Below are 13,219 nucleotides of genomic sequence, written 5' to 3'. Positions count from 1 at the left end.
TTTAGTGCACCCGATCCCTAAGAAAGGTGTACGCTCGGATCGGTCCAACTACCGCCCCATTGCCATTACATTTTCTCCAAAGTAATGGAGTCGATCATCAACCGCCAGCTCTTGGGATACCTAGAGGAGCACCAGCTGATCAGCGACTGGCAGTACGGTTTCCGTCAGGGTTGCTCAGCTGGTGATCTTCATGCATACCTCACCCATAAATGGGCGCAAGTGGTTGAGTCGAAGGGAGAGGCGTTGGCGGTGAGTTTGGACATAGCGATGGCCTTCGATCGGGTGCGGAATAAGCATAGAGACATCGCTTCATTGTATGTCTTCTATAGCATTCATCACGGGGAGTGTTCCGAAGAGTTGTTTCACCTGATTCCTGCCGCCGAATTCAACCTTCGCACGACACGCCGCACATTAGGATATCATCCCCAACATCTTATTATTTGGCGGTCCTCCACAGTGCGGTTTTCAAGGAGCTTTCTTCCACTTACTACTAAGCTTTATAATGAACTTCCTTGTGCGGTGTTTAAGGGATGAAATGACATGGGTACCTTCAAAAAAAAAAGGCCGGCAACGCTCCTGTGATTCCCTGGTGTTGCAAGAGATTGTGGGCGGCGGTGATCACTTAACACCAGGTAACCCGTACGCTCGTTTGTCCTCCATTACAAAAAATTGATGAAAGTTAATCTTTCTGAGAGATAAAATTTTTAATGTTAAATAGTTGTAATAATTCCGAAGTGTTAAATCTTTTATGTACCTACCAAATATAATATATTGTCATTAATGTCGACCACAGCGCAATAGATGAATATTGTATTCAACCACATAAATGCTGGTACTTTTATATTGATAAATAATGCAACTCGGCCGGCAACGCTCTTGTGATTCCTCTGGTGTTGCAGGAGAGTGTGGGCGGCGGTGATCACTTAACACCAGGTGACCCGTACGCTCGTTTGTCCTCCTATTCCATAAAAAAAAAAAAAAAATATTCCCATTCCAAAATGTTGGCACTCCCGGAGTGCAACCCGTATTTTTTTTCTGATCCTGACTGTTTAAATAATGCTGTCAAATTGTTACATTATATAAATACTCACCACGTCTCTGCATTGTCTTCGAGAATCTATGTTATTTGGTATACCCTTAAAAATATAATTATTTCATTGAAATAAAACATTTTTATGCTAAACATTAGAACTCATGGTCATACTACTTGCGTACGTAGAGCTATACGTACCTATAACTATGCCAATATCTCAAGTATTTTTTGAAGTTAAATTCGAACTTTCCTTACTACGCTGCAATGTAAAAATCGTTACCTACATTAGACTCTAGAATATTTGTTATTTGGTGTTCTTATCAAACGAAAATGCATGATTATATCAATATAAATATACAGGCTAGCCAAAATATTTAAAGTTGTTGGTTTTAATATCATTTTACTTAAATCATAATGCCAATTACTATGTATATTATTTTAATAAAAATAGGTACTTATGTACTTACTCAATGCTATTACGCATCTCTTGAGTCATCTTTTTACATCGTTTTGTCATCGTTTGCAAGGACGAATTTACATTTTCTGGACAACTTCACTGATTTTCTAAGTTTCCACCCAGTCTAATTTCTCATTATTATTGTTTTTTACACCCAAACAGAATCTATACCAATACCAATGCCTGATACAGCAAGGTGAGAGGTAATTGTATCACCATCACGCTGATTGAAGTATGTGAATGATGAGAGCCATAAAATGTAACGCCTGATCATATTTTGCGAGTGAATACTTTCTTACTTATATAAAAAGTAAGGCGCAAACAGTTATATGCTTATAATCCTTTTTATTGATTACTAATCCTAATAAGAGGACTTACACAATAAAAGTACAAGCTATAAGAATAACCCATCTGAGTTTCGTACTAAATAAATGCGGCATACCGAGAAACAGCGTGTTTAACTGTAAATAAAAATGGTAGTTAAAAATAATTCTGGAGTATTAACTATAACCAACAGCAAGCATTGGCAACTTAAAAATTAGACTTAAGGGTATGTCTAACAAGATAAATTAGTGTTCATAGCTCCAAATGCTATATTTTCACCATAAAACTTGTCTAAAAACACCTAGTTTGCGAGTTTTCTTCTCAATCTTTGCCTTAAGAAAGGTGTACGCGCTTTTTTTGAAGACATCGGTAATGTCGTATCGTCCTGGAAACACCGCACAAGGAAGATCATTCCACAGCTTTGTGGTACGTGGAAGAAAGCTCCTTGAAAACCGCACTGTGGAGGACCGCCACACATCCAGATGGTGAAGATGATACGCTAACTTGTGGCGTGTCAGGTTAAACAGCTCTTCGGAACACTCCCCGTGATAAATGCGGTAGAAGACATACAATGAAGCGTCATCTCTACGCAATGCCAAGTGATCCAGCCGTTCACAGAGCACTGGGTCCCCGACAATTCGAGCTGCTCTGGGTTGCACGTGGTCAAATGGATCGAGCTTATACTAGGGTACGCCAGACCAGAGATGACAGCAATACTCCATGTGTGGCCATACCTGCGCTCTGTAGAGCGCTAGAATGTGGGCCGGCTTGATTGGCATTCACTCGAGATTTCAAGACCCAGTATTTTGATACTAGGCGAGGCTTTAAGGGAAGTGATGTCGAAGAGCGGTGATACGACAAATGGGGTTTTTTTAGTGGTAAACGCGTAAACTTGATTCTTCTGGGGGTTAAATTGGACAAGGTTCTATTTACCCCATTCCGCGACCTTCTCAAGAGCGGACTCGATAGAAGACTCAAGTTTCTCCCGGCACTGGTCGACGATTTCTCGAGAAAGACCTGCATGGCCCGTGTATACGGCATCACCAGTGCTGTCGTCTGCAAACCAATGTATGTTGGAGGTGTCCAACATATCATTGATATGCAGAAGAAACAGCGTCTGAAATAGCACACAGCCTTGAGGCACTCCAGCATTCACGGGCTTCGGGTGCGAGCAATATCCGTCGACAACGACCTGTATGTATGCTTCACCCAGCGAGGAAGCTGGAAGTCCACTTTCACTAGCTCTCGGGAAGCCCAAATGATGGAAGTTTTGAGAGGAGCGCCTTGTGCCATACACGATCAAAGGCCTTCGCTATATCCAGGCTAACTGCCAGGCCTTCCCCCTTGCTTTCAATAGCCGTCGCCCATCTACGTCTCACCATGGTGAAAGCCGTACTGTCGGTCATTGATCAACTGGTGACCCTCTAGGTATACCAAGAGCTGGCGGTTGATTATGCTCTCCATGATTTTGGGGATTGGGGAATGGCCTCCGGTCCTCGACACTAACCTATGCGAAACATAGCGGCACTAGGCCGCTACTTCAAGCCGGTATTCTCTGCGAGTGTGGTAATTAACCCGGACGAGTCTGGCCCGATTGTGCTGACGTCATAAGATGGCAGCGTGACTCTCCCAGTTCTAAAAAGCCCTTAGTCACCTCTTACGACACCCTTGGGCCTGGGACTCTTCTATTCTATTCTCTATTCTATATATTACTAAAGAACTGCGAAATACAGCTGTGTACGTCCCCAGACGCGAACTAACACTAATATAGTTGCCCCTTTATTCATAATGGTCCGCTAACTTAAAACAGCTGCTAAGGAGTGGTTTTTCTCATTCTGACTTAGGTAAATAGAAGAAGACAGAGTAAGAATTAGCAATGCTTTAAGTTAGCTGACTATTATGAATAAGGGGATAAGTGTCTAGTGAACATAATTCGATACCTAATGACAACTATGCGCAGAATATGTTGTATATTTATAGTTATTTACACAACGTAATAAGGGGTAATAAAACATGAATGTAGGTCACGAGGCGAAGCCGAGTGTGATAATCCTACATTCATGTAATATGAGTGTTTTAATACCTAATTATCAACAGTTGCATACAAGACTATATATACACCCAATATATGAATTATCGAAAAGATTCTGAAACAGTTAGCTTACTTGTACTGCTAACATTAAAACAGCCAGTCCTAGTAGTAAACCTAATATCATGCATCACTGATTTTATACAAATAAAGTAAGTATTAATGAAATAATTATTTATTTTAGTAGTAATTTACATTTTGTGTAGCGCAATTATTAAAATTCACTTGAATATTATGTTCTTTTGCAGCGTTTAAAATATCCGGCGATGTGCTGTCAAAACTTGAATCGCTCATTTTTTCATGAAAAATGGCGGGGTTTCAAATAACCTATTTTTTTTTACGGCGCGCTACGTTCTGGTAGTGTGAAACGCGCTTAAACGAAGGTGTTCTTTTTTTGAAATTCATACAGATACCATGCATCGAGCAATTAGAATGTGGCTGTTTGTTGAAACTCTTTGCGGATTGAAAAAAAAACCAAGGAGTGTTGTCATGAAATTCAGTACAACATTACAACACTTGTTTAGATGATGTAATGGTTATTACGACATTGGGCGTTTTAATGTAATCAGCTAACTGTTTCAGAATCTTTAATAGATCATTTAAAGCATGGGTGTAGATAAATAATATAACAATTTAGTAATTGAGTTTATGAAGTACATAACAGTATTGGAATTCGAAAAAGATCCATAGCACAGATTACTAATTGAGTAGGTATCCGTATTATTGATAATGAACTAAAGAATTAAGGAGCGAGCTGTGGGAGCGAGGGATGATCGCAGGGGTGGACAGACGCCTTAAGTGACGTTTTCAGAAGAATGTAGTGCCATCTGTTAGTTGTCCCGAAAATGAAAGCTTTGGCAGCTGTCACTCGCTTTGAAACCTTTCAACTTTTCTTTAATTGTGTTACTGCCCACTGGTCATAAAATAGCGGCTACGTGTAGCGTTTGCGCATGCATGTAGCTCTCGTGTTCCATTTTGCATGTTTACACCACTAAATCTATCCTTTATGTTCTATGTTGTGACAAAATTAGATAACTAACTCTACGCGCAATACCTACATTAAAAAGTAGAGTTAGTTATTTAATTGCGTCACAACATTAAAAATGAATTTTATAATTTCGCTTTTCGAGCTGGCCAATCTCATGATGGCGCTAGTTTTCAAATAGACAGCTCTCATTGCGTAGAGAGGGGTCACTTTCCCTATATATTATTATACTCTTTGGATGATCGCGAACTACACAAGTATAGAAAACTTTTCAGTCTATTCCAAAGCCGTTAAGAAATTAAAAAAAAAAGTTATTGTTGATGTCGTTTTCATCAACTTTTCAGTTTTAAATTTTCATATTTATCCTAAATAATAAATGAGAATCGATTCATTTAAACAATATTTTATTTTAAACCTTATATAAAACATTTAAATATAAAATGTCCCGTCAAACTTCAAGATTAGATTCTAAAAAAGTCGTACGTTACAGTTTTTCTTTTGTATGTATTTAAATAATTTATTCCATTTAACATGTTTTAATGCTGTTTTGTAGAATTCAGAGTTATTAACTCTTACTTACGGAGCCCTTGTATCTCAAATGTTAAAAGAAATTGAAAATCCTGAAGATGTAAATAAACAGTTGGAAAGAATTGGTTACAATATGGGCGTAAGACTAATTGAAGATTTTCTGGCTCGAACTTCATCAAATCGTTGCTTAGAAATGAGAGAAACTGCTGATAAAATACAACAAGCATTCAGGTACCTATTTAACGAATAAAAGGGAATTTATGGCCTCTTATATTTGCTATGTATTATCATTCTTTATAAAGTATATATATTCTTAGAAAAACATTTCATGATTAAGATCATGCCAAGTCATCCTAAATTTGAATCCTTTGGTCACTGTTTCCTCTTTCATCATAAAGTTGAAATCTTCAAGTACTTGGTGTGCAAATATGACAACTAATGTATTCTCTGGATAAAGCTCCAGTAGAGTGACAATTACTGCAAGTTTTTAATTATAAAATATGTAATGATATAATTATAATTTTGTATATAAACACTGATCATTATAACTGGAATGCACTTCAACACCGTTCTATTACTTGGTAGCCTACCTTAATTTGCCTCAAATGTGATGATGGTTCCTCCAAAGCCACAAAATAAAGAATGTAAGTGGTCAGGCAATTTGTTTTTGTGCACCAACCTAGCTAATTGTATTTAGTTTTCTATAATAATCGAATGTGATAATAGAAGTAACAATATTTAATTTTGAAATGTTGTTTAATGTTTAGTTATAATGGAGTTGTGATGAGATAGAAGATAGCCTTTTTTGTCTCAGGGCCAGGCTGGTTAGTGTAATCTAGTGCCAACAATGACCTCTGAGTTTGTATGATAAGTGCACCTAACTACCACAGTTCTATACATTATGTTGCAAGAAAACAGTCTGCTAATATCTATTATAATGAGGTGGAGGACCTAGCAGTGTACTAGATGAATGAACCTGATGATACTGCTTTTTTATGAAAATAAGGGACAAAATGAGCAGGATGGTAATTGATACACCCTACCCATTACAATGCAGTGCCACTCAAGATTATAGAAAAATCCAAAAATTCTGAGCAGCATTATAATTGTGCTCGTCGCCTTGAGACTAGATGTCAAGTCTCATTTGCCCAGTCATTTTACTAGCTATGGCGACCTTCAGACTGAATAAAACTGTAATGCCTACACATTACTGCTTCACGGCAGAAATAGGGGTTGTTGTGGTACCCATAATCCAGGTGCAAAGGAGCCTCCCACTGGTGAATGTCAAGAGCTTCATATTTATCATTACTTGTCAGAGATTTACCCCTCATGTTTTCTTGTCAGAGATCAACTTTATTAATTATAAGGAATTTTATAGACAGAAGGTTATCTAACATCTGCAACAAATCACAAAATAATAATGTAATATTCTTAAAAAATTAATTACAAATAAAGAAAAAAAAATTTCAGGTTATATTTAAACATGCAACCAACAGTAACAAGCTGGAGTAGTGCTGGGGATGAATTCTCTCTGGTGTGGGACCAATGTCCGATAAGTGAGTGGGTTGAGATGCCGAACAATGGACTCAAGTACTGTGCGCTGATACCAGGAGCCATCAGAGGTGCATTGCAGATGGTCCAGTTAGATGTTCAGTGTTGGTTTGTTCAGGTTGGCAGACTTTCATTTGAGTCACATAGTTAACTACTCTTTACAATTAACATGTTATTTGGATTTAAAATCGGGCGTTACGGTGTTGATATCCTCCATGTTGTTTTAAGTCGATCAGTGCGCACAACCGGCGCGGGCGCTACTTTGAAGACGACTGCGACTTCTAAATGAGCGCTCTACTGATGGACAATAATAACTAACTTCAATCACGTCACCGACAGTGACGTACACAGTGACAACTTCAAACACACTTCGAAAGATGACGTTCGCCATCAGTTCAGCCCAATACACAGAGTAGAATATAATCACACAGGCCATATTACTTTTATATTCTAATTCTCCGACATATATATACAGTAGAGGACATTAATTAATTGCAACATTTTTTATTTGAAAATGAAAAAGAAATTGCATAAAATATTATCTTCAATGATGTGTCATTTCTTGGAAAAACAAAAATACTACTTAACAACAGCTGCTGTTTAAACATAAAATTTTGTAGAAACAACTAAAGTCGAAAATGTCTTTTAAGGTATCAACAGTAGTGGACAACTAATTAGAAACAACAGAAAAATCGATCATAAATTTATGTTATTTATAAGAATACATAATCAGTAATATATTGTTCATGTAATACTGTTCAAAGGCTAATACATTTTGTTATAATTTATATTTAATTGCGTAGCCTTTATTGTTAGTGACAGCTCTGCAGAGACATGGCATTGATTCAAGCAATTTAACTTAAAACCCATAAACGCTGGTGTCCCGCAAGGCGTGCTGTCCCCTGCGCTGTTTCTTCTGCATATCAATGATATGCTAATCAGCAATATTCATTGCTATGCAGACGACAGCACAGGGTATGCTTCCTACACCGGCCGTGCCAACATGTCCCGCGATAGCGTCGACGTTCTTGACACACCTGTTGTTGCGAATGTCCATGGGCGGTTGCCTCACCTCTCCCAATCCCGTGAGCCTCTTGCCCGTTTGCCCCCTCTCATATAAAAAAAAATGTCAGACATTTTTCGATTCGGGATTGATTTCAGTTCCATGCTCCAAAAAAAACCTTCCTAGAGTTCTTTTGACTGGAATTGTGTTTGCTTGAAACTTTCTTTTTAACGAATTACTAAAGGTTTTCAAAAGGATTTAAACCCAGATTATTTGCAGGCAAGTCTAAGACAGAAATACGCGCCTGTTCCCTAATAAGACATTTGACACCGTTGGTCTTGTCTTTAGGGTCATTACGATGAAAGATCCAGGTTACAGGCAAATGGTAGTCAATGTAGGGAATATGTCCTCTAAAATAATTTGGTACTAAAATTGATCCATTGTACCTTCCATCTTTCGAACAGGTGCAACTCCGTCTGAATTAACCATGTTTATTTTTGTATAATCTGAGAATAACACCGTTTGCCATTCTCGTACCGTCAAATTAACATATTATTTACCCTAATAATAAACGCTTCTTTCGGTGTTCCTTGGCTTACCACTAACTCGCTTCTTAAAGCGAGAAAACTTCCCAAATAATTTAGCTTCAACTAATCTTCGGCCTATCAGTTTTAACGAGACACTTCTAGGGTCATAGGATTGACGCACTAGAAATGTGGTGTTGGAGACGAATGCTACGAGAATCTTGCACACAACGCCGCACAAACGTCTCGATACTTGAAGAGCTCAAGGTGAAAGAAAGGCTTTCATCTATAGTCAGAGCCCGTATCCTCAGATACTTCGGACATATCACGCGACGTTGAGAGCATGCCATAGAGAGACGTGTTGTTCAGGGAAGGGTCAACGGCAGTAGGTCAAGAGGACGCTCCCCTATGCGCTGGACAGACCAGATCAAAGCCCTAACCAATACTCCCCTCAACACATGTGCCAGAGAAGCAACAGCCAGGGATAACTGGCGTAGAATCGTTCGTCGTTCGACGTGACCACGACTGCTCTGTCAAGAGTAATCCGACGAAGAAGAATCTAGGGTCATCAGGCAAAAAACCTCCATTTTTAATCTGGTTGGAATCTTTAAATGGGTCTTGTTTAGCACCAATTCAGCGTGGCTGGATGGCATTTTTCCAAAAAAACTTAATGCTTTATTAGAAAGAATTAACTTTTGTATTTTTTATTAAAATACTATATATATGGGAAAATTAAGATCTTTTTATGTTTTCAGGATCAGTTGAGAGGTGACTCAGTGACTGAGCTGAGGGTGAAATTTATTAAGAGACTTGAAGATGCTGTTCCAGCTGGCGAAGATTAACTGTAACAGCTTAAGATTTAGTTATTATGCCCAGTCCTGTTTCTGTCTTGATATCACACTTATATGATAACACTTAAAATTGTTTCTCAGAACTAATTACATACAGTAAAAATGGGCATGATTCGGGTATATAAGACTTATAGAATAAATGGTTTTAAGAAAATATAAATTATGAACAGATTCTGAAAAATGACCCAGGTTTGATGCAGTCCCACAAGATAGTCAGACCAAATTCTATCTTTTCTGAACATTAACTTCCACAATGCCCTTCATGAAGTTAAGGATGGCAGCAGATTGATTGGGTTAAGTGAAAAGATATAAAGACAATACGGCAATCACTTGGCATTATGGTTGTTTTAATACGCGTTATTATTGATTTCTGGAATGAGACGTCATAGTCTACCAAAATTACGTTTTTGTGTGAAATACCTTCAAAATAGATTGATAAGTATAGCGTCTTTTTTTGTTTTTTTTTTTTTTTTTTTTTTTTTTTTATCGAATATAGTTGACCTGTACCAACTTAGCACTGGAACCCTATGTTGTAAATAACCCAGAATATGCAATCTTTTACTTTCGTTTTACTTTCTAAAACGTAGTAGTAAAACGTAGAAAAGTTGTATGTAAATCCATTTCTGACGCGATATTCCTTTTTTATTTCGTTTGAAAATCTTGACACTTAGATAATTTATATGTCTAGATAGAGTCTCTCGCTGTTTAGACATCCGATAAAAACAGGCCATTTTTAACACTAGTGTGCATGACCAGCTTCGCCTTAAACTCTTGATTTGTATGATTAGTATGCGTACATTGCTCGAAATAGAGGTTAACTCTGAACTCAATTTTTTTCCACATTGTCACAGCTGGTATATTCTATCTAGACGTATTAAGGTTAGATCCTAGATATTAGACCGTTTTCAATAGCGTATCTCTAGTTACGGATAGATTGCTATCACCGTTTTATTACAAGATCTTATCTATACATAGTTATGTCCAATATAGTTACATTATTAGTTATAGTCCAATGCTATATATCGATAGGTTATTAAAATGTAAGTTAGCGTAAAACGATTGATTTGTCTACCTCTAGTAAGTTAAACTAAGGACAGATAGGTTATTGAAAGCGGCCGTATGTTCTGACGGCCGTTCCCAATATCTTATCTACAGATAGAGATACTACCTTCTACTGTCAGTAATAAGCTGTCCCAATATACCCGATAAGTCATTCTTATTGCCTTATATTGGAACGTGAATTGCAATTTCCATACAGACTTCTATCGCTGGTAAGCTATACGTCCTCCCATTCACAGACAGTGTGGACGGATAAGGTGAGTTACCGTCGATATGATTTTTGGCACAGAAAAGTCAACGATAGCTACGATTTTTATCTCAAGTAGGCCACAACCGGAGATAGACTGAACATTGGGAACGGCCGTTAACCGATATCCACACTGGCTAGTTACAATTTATAAACTACTAGCTTGAGACCGGTTCACCTAAACAAATACATATTATATACAATAGTTTATATTAAAAGTTAAATACTCTTTCGTTAATTACGAAATTTGTAGAAGTTTATATACAATAAGTATGTAAGTATTTAGTTTTTCCCTGTTCTTGTAAAGAAATAATGTCACCGCAGAACTGAAACTGTATGTCAAAAATTTATCTCATAGCCTTAGATAAGCTTTGGTTTGCGCTGCGCTCCAACTAGATACCGCACTACCTAAGAACAATAGCTTTTTTTTTATTACGGCAACTAATATTGTAGTGTCTTGGCTATTTGTTAAGACGCTTGTGTGCGTTGGCATCTTGACACTCAATTGCATCTTTCAAGTTTTGTAACTTATAAACGCTTTGTGTAAAATATAAAATACTTACTTAATGATGATATGTGATCCCAGTGTCTTTCTTTTTTATTGTAGTATTATTTATACAAAGTTTTGCGAGGCAATCCGGCATTTTAGTTTCAATTATTAGCAAAGTTTAACAGAACATGTGGCACGTCCACGTCACACATTGTTCGATGTTGGCTCGAGTACGCTCACTTGGGCGTAGTATTAGTTGCGGCACTTCGTGACTACCCGAGACCAATTCTTAACCTAAGTTCGTAGCATTATTCATAAAGAAATAAAATATTATGATGTAAAAAATATCAGAATCACGAATTAAAATGAAAAATTAGCCTATCTCTCACGTTGGTCAAATTACACACAGTGTTCAAAATTTGATTAAAATCGGTTCAGTAGTTAGGAGTTCATCGCAATTAAAAAACGCGACACTAAATTTTTATACATAAAGATGTGACAGCTATTGAAATTTTTATAAGGCTTCAATTGGTCTTTGCGTTTAATTTGTAACAATGATTTTAAATAAACAATTTATTTGCTAAAATTAAAATAATTAATATTTTTCCTCGTAGGTGTATAAAATATGTATTAAGTTGGGTATTTGGATTCCAGTACTCAGGTGTATTGAGGCCTTCGACTTCGTCTTGAACCTTAGTAAGCATTGGCCAATTTCTCTTGATAGACATTTTAATAATTATAATAAATATAGTTTATTTCAAAGATCGCTTTATGCATTTTAGTGGTTGGGGCTTCCTAGTTAGTTGTCTTAGGACACTTGTATTGGGAAATACTAAGATTGCCCATCTGTATTAAAGCATCTCCTGTTATAACCCTATGCGAAGGCTAGACGATAAATAAACTTTGTGAACCGCAGTTATCCATGGCATATTTTTGAAGTTATACTTCAGGCGCGTTTTGGAAAAATGTTGAGAGTGAAATTTTTAAATGCGCGCGCATCACTGTAACACAAAAGTAACAGGGTGAAGTTGGTTCCTAAAATTTTCTGACATTTGCGTCGGAAAAATACACTAAAACTACGACAGGCAAAGGGTTCAAGCCCATACAGCCGTATTCGTTATTCAATAATCAATTGTCAAAGCTATCTTTAAAAGATTTTTACAAAATTGTTCATTCTAAAAACGTAGAATAGCACGAGGAATAAATAATTTTAATGATTTTTTGCTTCGTTAGGCCAAAGAAGTATTACCTACTTCTTGCGTGCGTACATAAGTACACACACACTTTTCTTACTGTCCATGTAGCCTGGGTATATACATACCACCAAGTCCCGTATGTATGTATACTCGTTTGCGTTCGTTTTCCTTATGGTATGTTTGATCATTTGTGGCGTTTGATTTACATTCAATCTTGTAATTATCACCAAGCTAAACTAAACCATGGGACAATTGGGTTTTGATTTTCTATATTTATAATTATTTACAAACTTCACGAAATGTTATGGACTTAATCGAACATATAGGAAATCTATTATGTTTTCTGTGCTATAGCGTCATTAAGGTCACTTGTTAAGCTTTATTTATATCTGTTGTTATTTAATTACGTTGTATATTATGTAGAGTGTAATTTATTTAAAATAAATATTATACAAATGATTTAAGTTTTCTTTAGTGTTAATTCCGCCAATATTTGTTTTAAAAACAATTCGACACGTGTTTCGCCTCTACACGAGGCATCCTCAGGACGTGTTATCTCGCCAAAATCTGGCACGAGACTGAATCAAATGAGTTTTTTTTTTTTTTTTTTGCGCCCAAGCAAGGGAATGGGCTACCCTCCGGGATAACGACGGGAGGGAGGTGGTGAATGCTCATGCATACCAACGCAGCCTAAGTCTGCGTTGGTTATGTGGGACTCACGTGAAACCTAGGTGCCTACCCACTAAACACCACCTGCAGTTGGCTTTGGGCAGGTGCCCTCTAAGCCTACATCGAAGGCGACCTTCTCATGGGGAGAGAGAGGCGCAAGCGGCACTCCCTATGGAGTTTCCGCTGGGATGTCATCAAATGAGCCGGAAGCCG

General features: G+C 37.4%; 1 protein-coding gene across 1 annotated transcript; it reads left to right on the top strand.

Moving 5' to 3' along the window:
- Positions 1 to 5,199: 5,199 nt before the first annotated feature.
- Positions 5,200 to 12,796, top strand: LOC126975785 (trafficking protein particle complex subunit 3). Its single transcript, XM_050823824.1, has 4 exons — positions 5,200 to 5,367; positions 5,442 to 5,647; positions 6,887 to 7,085; positions 9,250 to 12,796. Exons 1-4 carry the CDS (start codon positions 5,329 to 5,331, stop codon positions 9,334 to 9,336), a joined length of 531 nt encoding a protein of 176 aa, XP_050679781.1. The 5' UTR covers positions 5,200 to 5,328; the 3' UTR covers positions 9,337 to 12,796.
- Positions 12,797 to 13,219: the final 423 nt, after the last annotated feature.

Source organism: Leptidea sinapis, chromosome 37, assembly GCF_905404315.1.
Source record: "Leptidea sinapis chromosome 37, ilLepSina1.1, whole genome shotgun sequence".
Classification (NCBI taxonomy): domain Eukaryota; kingdom Metazoa; phylum Arthropoda; class Insecta; order Lepidoptera; family Pieridae; genus Leptidea; species Leptidea sinapis.
The sequence above is the reverse complement of the archived record's forward strand: the minus strand, read 5'-3'. Positions and strand labels throughout refer to the sequence as shown.

What these genes read in the sequence shown, in the direction of transcription:
- LOC126975785 (XM_050823824.1), top strand. Translation starts at nt 5,329, where the DNA reads ATGTCCCGTCAAACTTCAAGATTAGATTCTAAAAAAGTC. An exon ending in AAAATACAACAAGCATTCAG is followed by an intron (nt 5,648 to 6,886) that starts GTACCTATTTAA and finishes AAAAAATTTCAG; the next exon opens with GTTATATTTAAACATGCAAC. An exon ending in TTCAGTGTTGGTTTGTTCAG is followed by an intron (nt 7,086 to 9,249) that starts GTTGGCAGACTT and finishes TTATGTTTTCAG; the next exon opens with GATCAGTTGAGAGGTGACTC.